This window comes from Scyliorhinus torazame, chromosome 15 (assembly GCF_047496885.1).
Source record: "Scyliorhinus torazame isolate Kashiwa2021f chromosome 15, sScyTor2.1, whole genome shotgun sequence".
NCBI classification, from domain to species: domain Eukaryota; kingdom Metazoa; phylum Chordata; class Chondrichthyes; order Carcharhiniformes; family Scyliorhinidae; genus Scyliorhinus; species Scyliorhinus torazame.
In genome coordinates this window covers 190,189,356-190,206,295 of record NC_092721.1, presented here as the reverse complement: position 1 = coordinate 190,206,295, position 16,940 = coordinate 190,189,356, and the positions used below count along the sequence as shown (strand labels likewise).

The following is a 16,940-nucleotide window of genomic DNA, read 5'->3' as shown; positions in this document are numbered from 1 at the left end:
AGATACGGTCCTGGGGTTACGGCGATAGGGTGGGGAAGTGGGACTAGGTGGGGTGCTCTTTTGGAGAGTCAGTGCAGACCTGATGGGCCAAATGGCCTCCTTCTGCACTGTAGGGATTCTATGATCCCCCTTCCATTCCTCCTCCTCAAACTCAATCAAGAAATAGGAGGGAGCTCAGATGCAAATTGGTTATAATCTTGTTATTCCCAAGGTGAGCATGTCTGGGCTGGGAGAGGCCACCAGCACAAAAATTGGTGGTTCATAGCAATCGGCAGGAATAGAATCTGCATTACTTATATACCAAAATCACAACTGTATTTATAAAGGTTGAGATTTTATTTTGCCGTAAATAAGAGGCAATGCACTTATCCCATGCAAAGCAGGGAGGTAGGTAAAGTAGATTGATGCATCATTTCTCTGACCCATGCATCTTTGAGTGCAACATGATCTGTGAATTTATCCTGTGTTAAAATGATGTGGAATTTGTGCAGAGTTTGCCAGAATGGGTCATCTCACAGCAAGTCCCATGAATTAGAATTTTCCCCCCCACCCTCCAGTTTGCAAAATATTTGCAAATTGTTGCTGGTGGGAGGCGATAACGGGACATCTGAGATCATGATAAAGAACATAAAGAACGGAAGTTAAATATTGAGAAAAACAAAGGAACGCTGAAGGGAATAGGATGCATTAGAGTCAAATCCGGCATGGAACAAGGAAAACAAAAAAGAGCAGAAAAAGGCAAAGTAAGATTAGATTAGGAGCGAGAGAGAGAAAAGATACAACAAGAAAAGATACAAGGAGATAAGGAAGTACAATTTTAAATTGTAAAACCCTTCAAGAACAAATTACTATCTTCAGAAATGAGACTCCAGTTTCAGTTGTTCCCATTCTTGGTAGGAGATTGCGTGCTACTGTGTGAATATAAATCTTGCCATTGAAAGTCCTTGCGCTGTTAAGTGCCAGCCCTAACTTTCTGTGGTCTGTTTAATTGGCAACTACAGCGAAAATGCAGTAACATCATGAAACTAACAGGGAGATTGACGGTGAGCTGCCGGTTTACAAACCCAGCAATGCAAACCGTCCTGAAACTTGTGGTGATTCACAACTCGGTGTATTCCTTCGCCATCACAAATTGCTGGATTATTTAGACACCATTAACAGCGAGTACCAGTAAAAAATAATATTATCTTCCCAGCAAATGCTGTCCCGCCAATTGCGTTCCTTTCACCTGTCTCTTGCTCTCTTACAGACATCGACCCAGGGAGCTTCCACCGTGATATACGTGGCGGTTTCACCGGACTTGGAAGGGTCAGGAGGTTCCTACTATGCCAACGGACAGAAGACAAAATCCGCGGACACTTCGTACGATGAGGACCTTCAAAGAAAGCTTTGGGCCCGAAGCTGCAAACTGGTTGGGATTCTGGAACATCGCCAGTGCGCCTCTTGAAGAAAGAAGGAGTCTGCTCCACGCGTATGATATGAGGACTGAGTATCCGAGCTACATGCCTCTGTCACTTCCTCTCAATAGGCAGGCAGCCAGAATAACAAACTAACCCTGGGAAACTGCAAAAATCAAAAGAAAATCAAGAATAATTAACTAAATTGCTCACAGTGTTTGTATTCGTTTGGAACCCAAAAGCCTTTGGTTGTTCAGTACAATTTGTTGTATTGGTAAAGTTTCCAAGTTGATAATGTATGATTGTATTAAACATGTCAAAATATTCAGGTGTAGAGAGACAAAAAATATATACATATATGCACTTTGGTACCCCACTGTTCAGAACTTGATTACTGCCCCTAGAGGCCACTGGTGATCTATATACCTACTTTGCTGATAGTAAGGGATATCTTTTATTAGACTCCGCCACACCAGCTCTGATAAAGGATCCTACCCAGATAATGACCTGTCTTTCTGTCCGAGCTACATATCAACCTGCTGTCCAGAGGCAGTATTTGCAGGGTTTAGATTTCCAGCACATGCACATTTCCTTTCCTGTCTCGCTGTTGTGTTGATGTCTAATGGCAGAAACTAGCGCAGCAATAGCTTGCATTTATATAGCGCCTTCAACCTAGCAAAATGTTCTGCCATTCTTTACAGGAGTGTTATCAAAAAATAATTTGACACCATTGGAAGAGGACATAAGGACCGGCGGCCACAAGCTTTGCCAAAGAGGTTGGTTTTAAGGACTGTCGTAAAGGAGGAGAGAGGGGTGGTGAGGTGTGGAGAGAGAATCCCCGAGGTTAGTGACCAGCCTTATAAACACAAGAGAAGGGGACAGATGGTATTTTTACTGCAGCCAGTGAAACACCTCTTGACACTGCCCAGTCCCGTTCCCAATAGTCTTTGTCGATACAAGGCACAACTCAGGAGTGGGAAAGAATATTTTCCACTTGCCTGGATATGTCTAATTCCAACTGTACTCAAAAAACTTGACACCATCCAGGAGGAAAGAGCAGCTCACTGGGCTGTTTCTTTTTATTCGTTCATGGGACATGGACATGTGCCAGCATTTATTGCCCATCCCTAATTGCCCTTGAGGGGGCCGTTAAGAATCAACCACATTGCTGTGGGTCTGGAGTCACATGTAGGCCAGATTTCCTTCCCTAAAGGACATTAGTGAACCAGATGGGTCTTCCCAACAGTCAACAATGGTTTCATGGTTAGGCTATTTAATTCCAGATATTTTATTGAGTTTTTAAATTCCACCACCTGTCGTGGTGGGATTCGAAACCGGGTCCCCAGATTATTATCCTGGGTCTATGGATTACTAGTACAGCGAGAAAGCCACTATGCCAGGGTTTAGCACAGGGCTAAAGAGCTGGCTTTTAAAGCAGACCAAGGCAGGCCAGCATCACGGTTCAATTCCCATACCAGCCTCCCCAAACAGGCGGCGGAATATGGCGACTAGGGGCTTTTCACAGTAACTTCATTTGAAGCCGACTTGTGACGATAAGCGATTTTCATTTCATTTCATGCCACCGCCTCCCCTGTATCCCATCCACCACTTTAAACATTCCCTCCTACAACTGTGCACTGTGGCTTCAGTGTGCACTGTGTACAAGTTGCACTGGGACAACTCACTTAGGCACCTTCGACCACCCATCCCAAACCTGTGAGCACAATACAGAGGACACGGATAAGAAGTGCGCGGGATTCTCCTCCAAGTCGCACACCACCCTGACTTCATTGTTGTTGGGTCAGCAGCCTGGAACTCCCTACCTAATTGCACTGTGGGGATACCTAACCATACAGACAGGCTCCATCACCCCCTCCAGGGCAATTACAGATGAGCACGAAATGCTGACTTTGCCAGCAATGCCCACTTTGCATCAGTGAATAGAAAAAAAGGAACTGGTGAGGCTTTAAACATGAGTCATTTTGAAATTGACCATTTGCCAATGGGATTTTCATCTTTTCCTTCATCAACAACCACAACAGTGAAGCGAGAGTTACCTCATGAAAAATAGAATTGAGTTTTCTTCCGTGCAATGATCTTCCAGGATCATCATATATATGTGCATACGGGAAGGTAATAGTGTAGTCGTATTGTCACCAGACTGGTAATCCTGAGGCCCAGGCTAATGTTTTGGGGACAAGGGTTCAATTTCCACCAAGGCAGCTGATGGAATTTAAATTAATTTAATAAATCTGGAATTAATCTGAAACCTGCCATCTCAGTAATGGTGACCATGAAACCATTGTTGATTGTCGAAAATCCCAGCTGGTTCACGAATGTCCTCTCGGGAAGGAAGTAAGACCATAAGACATGGAGCAGAATTCGGCCACTCAGCCCATCGAGTCTGCTCTGCCATATAAATCATGGCTGATATTTTTCTCATCCCCATTCTCCTGCCTTCTCCTCATAACCCCTGATCTGCTGCCCTTACCTGGTCTGGTCTACACGTCACTCCAGACCCACAGTAATGTCCTCTGAAATGGTCTAGCAAGTCATTCTAACCATCGCTCCTTGACATTCGATGACATTACCATCACTGAATCCTCCACTATCAACATCCAGGAGGCCATCATTGACCAGAAACCGAACTGGACTAGCCATATTAATACTGTGGCTACAAGAGCAGGTCAGAGGCTAGAAATCCTGTGGTGGATAACTCATCTTCCCAAAGCCAGTGCGCCATCCACAAGGCACAAGTCAGGAGTGTGATGGAATACTCTCCACTTGCCTGTATGAATGCAGCTCCAAGAACACTCAAGAAGATTGACACCATCCAGGAAAATGCAGCCTGCTTAATTGCTACCCTATCCACAGACATTCACTCCACCACCGACTCACAGTGGCAGCCATGTGTCCCATCTACAAGATGCATTGCAGGCATTAACCCTACATATCACCTGCCAAAACCCATAACCAGTACCATATAGAAGGACAAAGGCAGCAGACAGAGGGGAACACCACCACCTGGAGGCTCCCCTCAAAGCCACACACCATCCTGACTTGGAAATATATCGCCGTTCCTCCACTGTCACTGGGTCAGAGTCCTGGAACTCCTTCCCTCACAGCACTGTAGGTGTATCTATACCACAGGAAACTCACCACCACCATCACAAGGGCAATTAGGAATGGGTAATAAATGCTGGCCCAGCCTGCGATACACGCATGTCACGAAAGAATGAATAACCATCCCTGCAGTGAAGTCCAGCTGTCAAAAGTTATTTTAACGGTATCTAAATCACTCCAGGGCTTTCCCTCCATATTTCTGCGACCTCCTAAATCAATTCCGCTCCTCTGACCCTAATCTTGTCCCCTCCAAAACCAGTGCTGTTTGCAAATTTGGTCCTGTGATCTAAAGTTTAAATTCAGGAAGATTCCAGGTATTGGAGTCTGAGATGGGTGTCGACATTCCTTCGGGAAGTTGGTTTCTTAGTATTACAGGAGTTTCTAAGGAGTTTACAGGATTACGAAAGTCATTAACCGATTTCTAATCCTGCACAGGAGCCCTCCGAGTAGGGTTCTCATGGTAGCACCCAAAGAAGTCAGAGCATTCTCACCTGTCAGTAAGTATAATGTGGGATTGAGTCATGCCCCTGAGACTGGGGAAGGAATTTAATACCTGCCCTACCTAAATCACGCCCCCAACCTCAGCCCATTGAAGAATTGCAGGGGAGCTCGCCGCGATGTCATGGCTAACATTTGGGTCTTAACCAACATTGTGAAAAGCAGATTAACCAGAGCTGTACATGGGACCTTGCTGTGTGGGAATTGGCTAGCACAATTCCTAAATTGTAGCAATGGCTCCAGTTAAAAACTGCATAATTGGCTATAAAATGGTTGGGACGATTGGATGTTGTGAGAGATGCAATATAAATTCAAGTCTTTTCTTCATTACCTCCCGCTTGAATGTTATGTTGGGATTTCCTTTGCGATTGTTGACTATTTGTCCAGGTGGAGTGTTTTCAAAAAGATGTGGCACCAGACTGTCATTTGATCAAGGCAACCCAGAAGAGGTTATATTTTATTCTGTCCTTCTCTCGGTCTGATGATCAAAGATGTTGAATAATACATAAGGGAACTGAACCATAATTATAAACCATGTCATCACACAGCTCCATGAGAATTGATAAATTGGCACAGTTAGAACAGAACAGGCAGTTATTACCAAAGGAAATTAAACCCCGTTAGTTTATTACCCAACTGATAGTATTTTTCTGTCTCTTTTCCCCACCGCTCGCCTCCCAATGCTGTGTGGAAATATAGCTCCAAAACAGGTGTCGCTCACTTAACCTTTTGTCAGAGGCTCCCAATCAATGGCTTCTTCGAGGTTTCTCTCGGAATGCTTACAACACTTTGCACCTTGGAATGATGTGATGAGGGTCGGCATCTCTGACTCCCCAAGCGGTTAGCGTCTGATATCGGCCAACCAACTGGAGTCAGTTGTTAGGCTGATTTCCAGGCTGGTTCCCCAGTGACGGAGAGCTCATTCTTCTATTAATTGGTTCTGCAGTGATTACACTTCAATGCAGCACTGAGGGAGTGCCGCACTGTTGGAGTTGCCACCTTTGGGATGAGACATCCAGCTGAGGCCCCAGTATGCTGCTCAGTATCCCTAACCAACACCACTCGAGACGCATTATCTGGCCTTCCATCTCATTGCTGTTTGCGGGCACTTGCTGTGCAAGATTGGCTCCTTATTTCCTACATTACAACAGGGACTAGGGACGGGAATCCCCCCAACCCGCACCAAAGCATGTTCTACGGTAACGGAGACAGCCCACCATAATCCGGCGGCGGGATCTTCTGAACCTGCCACTGTCAACCGAGTTTCCCATTGTTCGCACCCTCCACCTCCGGGGAACCCGCGGTTGTGGGGTCTCCCTCACTGGGGCTGGAAGATTCCACTGGCGGGAAAGACCAGAAAGTACCGCCCTACATTTCAAAAATACTTCCTTGGCTGTAACGTGCTTTGGGACGTCCTGAAATCACAAAATGCACTTTATCACCTCAGGTTTATCCCATAGTCAACATTCTTAATTATCCACAAGAATTTTCTGGGTAGATGAACGGGCGATGAACCGAGTCAAGGTTGGCAGCATTATTTTCTGACTCTGCGCTGGAACCCCTGCTGCAAGAGCTAATCGATTAGGTTTACGACGCGCAGCTCCTCCATGCACTCACCTATTAGACGTAGTAGCAGAAGTCGGCCATTCGGCCCATCGAGTCTGCTCCACGTCTCTACGTGCAAGATATTCCACAGGTGCGAGAGACACAGCCACAGAGGCCCTACTTCGCCAAATGCCTGAATCCAGTTATATGTTTGAATGCTAAAGGAGTTTCATTCCACCAATCCCAGTATACACAATCAGTTCAAAAATTACATTGAAGTCTGAGATCGCCATCATAGACCCCACAACAGGGGAATGTAGAACTTGCCTGCACGGTCTCTTTAGCTCGCATCAAAGAACAAAGAAATGTACAGCACAGGAACAGGCCCTTCGGCCCTCCAAGCCCGTGCCGACCATACTGCCCGACTAAACTACAATCTTCTACACTTCCTGGGTCCGTATCCTTCTATTCCCATCCTATTCATATATTTGTCAAGATGCCCCTTAAATGTCCCTATCGTCCCTGCTTCCACTACCTCCTCCGGTAGTGAGTTCCAGGCACCCACTACCCTCTGCGTAAAAAACTTGCCTCGTACATCTACTCTAAACCTTGCCCCTCTCACCTTAAACCTATGCCCCCTAGTAATTGACCCCTCTACCCTGGGGAAAAGCCTCTGACTATCCACTCTGTCTATGCCCCTCATAATTTTGTATACCTCTATCAGGTCGCCCCTCAACCTCCTTCGTTCCAGTGAGAACAAACCGAGTTTATTCAATCGCTCCTCATAGCTTATGCCCTCCATACCAGGCAACATTCTGGTAAATCTCTTCTGCACCCTCTCTAAAGCCTCCACATCCTTCTGGTAGTGTGGCGACCAGAATTGAACACTATACTCCAAGTGTGGCCTAACTAAGGTTCTATACAGCTGCAACATGACTTGCCAATTCTTATACTCAATGCCCCGGCCAATGAAGGCAAGCATGCCGTATTCCTTCTTGACTACCTTCTCCACCTGTGTTGCCCCTTTCAATGACCTGTGGACCTGTACTCCTAGATCTCTTTGACTTTCAATACTCTTGAGGGTTCTACCATTCACTGTATATTCCCTACCTGCATTAGCCCTTCCAAAATGCATTACCTCACATTTGTCCGGATTAAACTCCATCTGCCATCTCTCCGCCCAAGTCTCCAGACAATCTAAATCCTGCTGTATCCTCAGACAGTCCTCATCGCTATCCGCAATTCCACCAACCTTTGTGTCGTCTGCAAACTTACTAATCAGACCAGTTACATTTTCCTCCAAATCATTTATATATACTACAAAGAGCAAAGGTCCCAGCACTGATCCCTGTGGAACACCACTGGTCACAGCCCTCCAATTAGAAAAGCATCCCTCCATTGCTACCCTCTGCCTTCTATGGCCTAGCCAGCTCTGTATCCACCTTGCCAGTTCACCCCTGATCCCGTGTGACTTCACCTTTTGTACTAGTCTACCATGAGGGACCTTGTCAAAGGCCTTACTGAAGTCCATATAGACAACATCTACTGCCCTACCTGCATCAATCATCTTCGTGACCTCCTCGAAAAACTCTATCAAGTTAGTGAGACACGACCTCCCCTTCACAAAACCGTGCTGCCTCTCACTAATACGTCCATTTGCTTCCAAATGGGAGTAGATCCTGTCTCGAAGAATTCTCTCCAGTAATTTCCCTACCACTGACGTAAGGCTCACCGGCCTGTAGTTCCCGGGATTATCCTTGCTACCCTTCTTAAACAGAGGAACAACATTGGCTATTCTCCAGTCCTCCGGGACATCCCCTGAAGACAGCGAGGATCCAAAGATTTCTGTCAAGGCCTCAGCAATTTCCTCTCCAGCCTCCTTCAGTATTCTGGGGTAGATCCCATCAGGCCCTGGGGACTTATCTACCTTAATATTTTTTAAGACACCCAACACCTCGTCTTTTTGGATCACAATGTGACCCAGGCTATCTACACCCCCTTCTCCAGACTCAACATCTACCAATTCCTTCTCTTTGGTGAATACTGATGCAAAGTATTCATTTAGTACCTCGCCCATTTCCTCTGGCTCCACACATAGATTCCCTTGCCTATCCTTCAGTGGGCCAACCCTTTCCCTGGCTACCCTCTTGCTTTTTATGTACGTGTAAAAAGGCTTGGGATTTTCCTTAACCCTATTTGCCAATGACTTTTCATGACCCCTTCTAGCCCTCCTGACTCCTTGCTTAAGTTCCTTCCTACTTTCCTTATATGCCACACAGGCTTCGTCTGTTCCCAGCCTTTTAGCCCTGACAAATGCCTCCTTTTTCTTTTTGACGAGGCCTACAATATCACTCGTCATCCAAGGTTCCCGAAAATTGCCGTATTTATCTTTCTTCCTCACAGGAACATGCCTGTCCTGTATTCCTTTCAACTGACACTTGAAAGCCTCCCACATGTCAGATGTTGATTTGCCCTCAAACATCCGCCCCCAATCTATGTTCTTCAGTTCCCGCCTAATATTGTTATAATTAGCCTTCCCCCAATTTAGCACATTCATCCTCGGACCACTCGTAACACCAACTTGCAATTATATGGGGCCTTTCAAAGACCTCAACTCATCCCAAAGCATTCTTCAGCCAATTAAGAACTTTTGAAGTGTAGACACGTGGCAGCCAATCAGCACACATCTAGGTTCAACAGATAGAAAATGATCAGATAATCTACTTTATAGCGATATTAGTTAGGGCTAAATTGCCGCAGAACACATACGGAACCCCTTGCTCTCTTATCGATAGTAATATGATGTGGAGATGCCAGCGTTGGACCGGGGTGGGCACAGTAAGAAGTTTGACAACTTGCTCTTGCAGCATTTGCTTTGTCTTTATATGCTGTGTTTGTGTAACCTACCTCTTCCCTCACCTGATGAAGGAGCTATGCTCCGAAAGCTTGTGATTCCAAATAAACCTGCTGGACTTCAGCCTGGTGTTGCAAGACTTCTTACAATAGTTACATGAGGCGGGATTCTCCCCTACCCGGCAGGGCGGGGGGTTCCGGCGTAATGGAGTCCTCCGCACCTTTAGGGGCCAAGCCCTCACCTTGAGGGGCTAGGCCCGCGCCAGAGTGGTTTCCGCTCCGTCGGCTGGTGGGAAAGGCCTTTGGTGCCACGCCAGCCGGCGCCGAAAGGTCTTCGCCGGGTGACGCATGCGCGGGAGCGTCAGCGGCTGCTGACATGGTCATCCCCGCGCATGCGCAGGGGAGGGGGTCTTTTCCGCCTCCGCCATAGTGAAGACCATGGCGAAGGCAGAAGAAAAAGAGTGCCCCATGGCACTGGCCGTGAGCCCCGATCGTGGGCTAGGCCACCGTGGGGGCAGATCGCCCCGCACCCCCCCCCCCCCCCCCAGGACCCCGGAGCCCGCCCGCGCCGCCTTGTCCCGCCGTTCAAAAGGTGGTTTAATCCACGCCGGCAGGAGAGGGTTGACAGGGGCGGGACTTCGGCCCATCGCGGGCCGGAGAATCGCCAGGGGTGGGCCCGCCGACCGGCGCTGCGCGATTCTCGCCCCCGCCAAATCTCTGGTGGCGGAGAATTTGGGAAACGGTGGGGGCGGGATTCACGCCAGCCCCGGCGATTCTCCGACCCGGTGGGGGGTCAGAGAATCGCGCCCATGGGATCCTTTACACCTATTTGAGAAGGCAGCCAGGGTCTCAGCATGCGTCTCCTCTGGAAGACAGCCCGTCCAACAGTATAGCACTGAAGTGTCAGATTAGATTACATACTCAGGTTTCTATAGTGGGATTTCTGACTTAGAGATAAGAGTGTGGTCACTGTAGTTGGCAGAACTACTTTGGTACTGGCGGAGCACTTTTGGCTGGGTCTCTCGGGTTTGTGGTAAATACATGGGAATTGTGATTAGCTGATAGATTGTTCATTGCAGTGGCTTCTGGTTAGAATAATGGAGTTCATTGCTGATAGAGAAGGTTGAGATGGATTGTGAGATGTGGGCATTACTGGCTCAGCCAGCATTTATTGCCCAACCCTAATTCTCCTTGAAAAGGTGGTGGTGAGCTTCTTTCCTGAACTCCTGCAGTCCCTGAGGTGCAGGAACACCCACAGGGCTGTTAGGCAGGATTTTGACACAGCCGCAGTGAAGGAACGGTGATATGTTTCCAAGGCAGGATGGTGAGTGACTCGGATGGGAACCTCCAGGTGGTGGGCTTTCCAGGTATCTGCTACTCTTGTCCTTCCAGCAGCGATTTAAAAGGTGCTAAGGAGCCTTGGTGAGTTCTTGCTCTGCACCTTGTAGATGGTGCACATGGCTGCCACTGTCCATCAGTGGTTGATGAGAATCAGACCAATTGACAGTGTAAAGTAATTGGGGGGTAACTTCTGATGCCTTTCTGAATTGATTGGTCATCTGAGTAGGTTGTTAGCCTGTTGCTTTTATCAAGCTAAATTCTCCAGCCGGATGAATTAGCTTATCTGCAAACTGAGGATAGCATCTGCTGAAACATAGCCTGTGACTGATGCCACAGCTATAAAAATAAAAGATGAGCTCATTACGGAATAGCTGGAAGTGGGGATTCTTGTTCAGTGGGTTAACACCCTGCCTGTTGCAGCACCGAGCTGTATGGAAGGATGTTCCCATTGTGACTGTAATCAGCTGTCTGGTTATTCTCACCGCCCCTGATCAAAATACTGCGGGCGCTATTCTCCCCCCCCCCCACGCCGGGAGGGAGAATAGCGCGCAAATCGTGCCACGCCGCCCCGACCCCCGCACGCGAGTCTCCCACCCCCCCCCCCCCCCCCCCGGAAACCAGCGGCGCGCGATTCGCACTGGGCCGCTCGGAGGACCGGCGAGCGGCGATTCTCCGGCCAGATGGGCCAAGCAGCCGCTACGACACGACAGGTTCCTGCCGGCGCCGTCCACCCCTGGTCGCTGCTGGTGGGAACTCTGCGGGAACGCTGGGGGGGGGGGGGGGGGGGGCGGCCTGTGGGGGAGGGAGGGGGGCTCCTTCACTGGGGTGGCGTCCGATGAGGTCTGGCCCGCGATCGGGGCCCACCGATCGGCGGGCCGGCCTCTCCCCCCAGGGCCTACCTCCTTCCGCGCGCGATCCCAGAACACCGGCCCCATGTTGGTGAGGGGCCGGCGTGCGTAAGATGTTCCCCATGCATGCGCAGGATGGCGCGGCCCAACTGCGCATGCGCGGGTTGGCGCGGCGCCCATTTGACGCCGCGTAAGGAGGCTGGAGCGGCGTCCACCGCTCCAGCGCCGCTGGCCCCCTGTGGGGGCCAGAATAGGTCGTGCCCGGGCCCTGTCCGCGCCGTCGTGAAACGCGATGGCATTCATGACGGCGCGAACACTTGGCCTCCATATCGGAGAATCGCCCCCTGTAGATTCTGGAAATCTGAAATGAACTGAAAACACTCAGTAGGTCAAACCATGCCTGAGAGAAATAGGGTCGGCCCTTTTCTGAATTAGAAGAAGTTTTTAACGATTCTGTTAACTCTAATGCCCTCTGGTTACTGTCTCTTCTGCCAGGGGAAACAATTTCTCCCTCTTACCTTTATCAAAATCCAGGGCAGTACGGTGGCGCAGTGGTTAGCATTGCTGCCTACAGCGCCGAGGACCCGGGTTTGAATCCTGGCCCTGGGTCACTGTCCGTGTGGAGTTTGCACATTCTCCCCCGTGTCTGCGTGGGTTTCGCCCCCACAACCCAAAATATGTGCGGGACAGGTGGATTGGCCACGCTAAATTGCCCCTTAATTGGTTAAAAAAAAATAATTGGGTACTCTAAGTTTAAAAAAAAATACTTTATCAAAAGTCCTCATAATTCTCCATCCTAAATATCCCATCAGCCTTAACTAGGCCACAGGTCAGTTGGTAGCACTCTCAACGCCTCTGAGGCAGAGAGTTGTGGGTTCTGTTAAGATCCCGGGCCAGACTCCAACAAATATATACACCTTAACCCAAGCTTTTAATATCATTACATCCATAAATATAAAATACAATGTATAAACCACTTGCTTACATTCATCACAGTTCAAGCCCCGCTATAGACAGCTGAACACAAACATCTCGGCTCGTGCAGACTGAGGGAGTGCTACATTGTCACAGCTACGCTCCTTCAGGTGAAACATTAAAACTGAGGTGTCCTCTGGTCTCTTGGACAGGTGCAAAAGATCCCGAGGCACCAGTGACCTGGCTAATATTTATCTCTCAATCAACATCACCAGAACAGATCATCTGGTCATCATCACACCCGTGTCCGTGGGAGCTTGCTGTGTACTGTTTTACATTTCCTACATTATGGTGACTACACTTCAAAGATAGGCTGTAAAGTTTTGGAATGCCTTGTGATCCTGAAAGGCAATATATTAGTAAAAGTTGTTTGTTTTCTTTTCCACTCAAAAGAAGAATGATAGCTTCTCCCGTCTTTCCGCATGGCTGAAATTCACACCTCCTTGCTTTTATTCTAGTAAATCTCTTCTGTACCTTCACGCACGCCTTGACACTGTTCCTAAATTGTAGAAGTGTTCACAATACTCCAGTTGAGACCTAACCTGTGATTTATAAAAATTTAGGAGAACATCCTTGCTTTTGTACCCTTGGCCGCTGTTAATAAAGTCAAAGATCCCATATTCGTTTATTGAAGAAGAGCAAGGAAGTTCTCTCCGATATCCCAGCCAATATTTGTCCCTCGGCCAACATCCCTAAAACAGATTATCCAGTCATCATCATGTCACTGTTCTGGGATCCTACTGTGTGCAAAATGGCTGCTGTGCCTCCTACATTATAACTCACTACACGTCAAAGAACTTCATCGGCTGTAAAGCACTTTGAGGCATTCTGGGACCATGAAATGTTCTGTATAAAATCCAAGTCCTATCCTTTCATTTTAACAAACATTACTCTTTCAAGTGAGATCAACATTTATTGTCCATTCCTAGTTGCCCTTTATTGAGAGACTTGTTGGGACCACTTGTTAGGGCAGTTAAATACCAACCACAATGGTGTGAGATTAGAGATGCATGTAGGCCAGGTAGCGGTGACAGTTTTCCTTCCCTGTAGGGCATCAGTGAACCAATTAAGTTGTTATGACAAATAACTCCTCCAGAACCACCACACAATTTCATCAGCAAACCTGCTCCAAGCAGATGAAGCCTCTGCGAAGATTGGAGAAGATGAAGGCAGTCCAAGACAAGGGGACAGATGACCCATTAAAAAATAAGGGCTAAGAAAAAAAAATATTGAGGAAGGACCAAAGTTCTCGTGAGTTTTTTCCGATTCTGCTAGTGTTTTCAAAGCAATCAATTGTTCCTTTGACTTTGCTGATTCCAATTTGGTTTCACAAGACACTACATTGCCACGTTGTCTTGGCCAAGGGACCATTCTTCAAGCATGATCCTAAATGGTGAATGATGACAATTCGTCATGGGTAAGCATCATATTGTGAGTCAACATTTTATGATGTGGCACATGAGTATTTTGAAACATGGAATATGCTAAGTGTAGGGGCAGGGGGTGGTGGGCAGACCTTTGGACTTGTGGTTCCAAACGCTCGCCACCTCTGTTATTTCCTTTGCATGATGTCGGCAAGTTGATGGAACTTGATGCCGTGATTAACAGCTCCATTATCACAGTGCCATATGAATACCAGGATGGTAGAAGAAGAACCAAATAGATGTCTTGTCTTTTCTTGTCTAAGAATTTCTATGTTGCAATGCGTCCAAGTTAAAAGTCGTGTGTTTGTAAAATTATGTGTCATACCTCCATAAATGACGTTTCCACATCCAACATTTTGACTTAGGTCTTTATTAATGAAATGAAAAATGAAATGAAAAATGCTTATTGTCACAAGTAGGCTTCAAATGAAGTTACTGTGAAAAGCCCCTAGTCGCCACATTCCGGTGCCTGTTCGGGGAGGCTGGTATGGGAATTGAACCGTGCTGCTGGCCTGCCTTGGTCTGCTTTCAAAGCCAGCGATTTAGCCCTGTGCTAAACCAGTCCCTATAATAATAGCTTATTGTCACAAATAGGCTTCAATTAAGTTACTGTGAAAAGCCCCTAGTCACCACATTCCGGCACCTGTTCAGAGAGTCTGGTACTGGAATTAAATGCACAAATGTATCTCCTGAGATACAGAATGGCCAAAGCGATGGTGCAGAAAGTAATGATTATCATCCATGAAGGATCAATGATTCTTCATCGGGCCTTCTGGAAATTGGCACATTATTATTCTGGATGTCTAAAAGGGACATACCAGTAAAAGTTAAAACATGCATTTAGATTTCATATACCGTTGCAAAAATGGAAGATTTCAATCACCAACTAATGGTCGTTCCTCATAGCAAGGGCGTGGAGACTTACCAGAGACCTAGAGTAGAGAGAGTGAGAAAAAGAAAGGGAGAGAGGCTATTGAAGACAGGGGTGAAGTCAGTACAAAGAAAAGAAGGTGGAAAATGGAAAGTCAAAGGCTAAGAGAGAAACAGCATTAAAATAAATCCACATTCCACATCGACAGTATGTCACTATCAGTCCGTGGTCGATGAGGGATTGTGCAGTTCAAAGGAATTATCTTTCAATCAAAAACCTTGAAGCACCAATATCACTATGAATTGCAGGTTAAACCTCACTTTATGATTTGGGGATGGGATCTTCTGTCGAACCCAGCAGAAGAATAACGGCACTTTTGACAAGACAGTGATTTCCCTGTGCTGCATCGAAGTCACAGTCTGAATTATGCAGTCATTTCTTACAGTTCAAGCAATGGGAGTGCTACCACTTGAAGCAAGCTGTCTCAGTCTTAAGTAGTGATTAGCTGGTGTAAATTCAGTTTTGACAGCCTGCAGATTAAAGAAAGATTTAGAGGGAGTGGTGCGGGGTGAGATATTCTACCATGCGGGATCTTGAGACAATACACGTACTTTAATTTCATATACAGATGCAAAACTTGAAGATCCCACTAATTAGCTAATAGCGGCCCCTTGTAGCGAGGACACTTACCACAAACTCCTAGAATACAGAGAGGAAGGGAGAGAAAAATATAGGGTGGGGTTCTCCATCGACACTCGCTGGAATCAGGAGCGAAATTCTCCATCCCGCCCCGCCACATTTCTGCCCCGACCCGCCGGCGGGATGCTCCGTTACACCGGCCGGTCAATGGGGTTTCCCATTGTGGGGCAGCCCCACGCCGTCGGGAAACCCCCGGGCGTCAGCAAAACGGAGACTCCCGCCGGCGGAGAATGACGCCCCAGGAAACCATGATTGAGCGGAGAATCGGTTTTGACGCCAAAATCGTGGCGGGCGCCGGTTTCATGCCATATCGCAATTCTCCACTGCCTCGACAGCAGCGTCAATGCATTCCAGAACGCACAGTAAAAGTCATTGCCTATCATTAGCGGTGCTGGAGGGAAGAAAAACCTCAAAGTCTGTTCTCGACCGCGTAGTGTTGGTAAAACTTTGTTTAATTCGGAAAAACTGTGTGCACGCAAGAGAGATAGATTCTGCGACTATCCTGTAGCTCGCAAAAGTCATCTCTGCCTGGCCTCAGAATTACATGCATATATATTTAAAGTTCTTCGGAGTCACAAGCAGGTATTGACGTCACTGAATCATTCGGAACAATACATAGCGATAGTTGCATATTTTCTGCTCCCCGTAATGGGAAAACGATTAAAGAATACAGTGTTTCCTTACAATCTCATGGGTTTGTGCTTAACATATTTAACTTCTAGAAGAGGTGTGAATGTGTTGGACAGTGGATCCCTTACTGGGGGTTCCTGTGTTTCCCTTTTCATATTCAAATTCTCTGAGATGATTAAATCATTTCCAATGTGGGTGATTTTAACCCAGTGTTCTTCAAACTTTTTTTCTGGGGACCCATTTTTACCAACCGGCCAACCTTCGGGACCCAACCCGGCTGATCTTCGCGACCCACGCCGGCCGACCTGCGCGCCCCACCATTTTCTCTTACCTTGTTTGCCGCTGACAGAAATGGAGGAAATGGTTTTGGGTCCCTTTGGCCCTCGTACACGCTCCTCCAATGGAACCTGTTGGATGAAGGTGAAGCCTTCTGGTGTCGGAAAGTATGGAGTCTCCATCTGTCCAAAGTTCTGCATTTTCTTCCTGTAAAATTTTATCAAATAAACCCCCCCCCCCCCCGAACTTGTAAAGAAAAAGAAAAATGAAATGAATAAAATAAATGAAAAAAAGAAAAATGAAATGAATAAAATAAATGAAAAAAAGAAAAATGAAATGAATAAAATAAATGAAAAAAATAAAAATTAAATGAATAAAATAAATGAATAAAACCCCCCCCCCGAACGTGTAAAACAAAAAGCTGCGACCGTTTTTCAAAAAAGCGGCCGCACTGCGCATG

General features: G+C 47.1%; 1 protein-coding gene across 3 annotated transcripts in view; it reads left to right on the top strand.

Annotated features, from left to right (window-relative positions):
- The window catches only part of dhrsx (dehydrogenase/reductase (SDR family) X-linked), a 326,269-nt gene extending 324,547 nt beyond the window's left edge, over nt 1-1,722 (top strand). For all 3 annotated transcript variants that reach the window (XM_072477317.1, XM_072477319.1, XM_072477320.1), the window contains one exon: nt 1,250-1,722. In XM_072477317.1, coding sequence (XP_072333418.1) covers nt 1,250-1,447 — 198 coding nt within the window. In that variant the 3' untranslated portion in view covers nt 1,448-1,722. The remainder of the gene's footprint in view (nt 1-1,249) is intronic.
- Nucleotides 1,723-16,940: the final 15,218 nt, after the last annotated feature.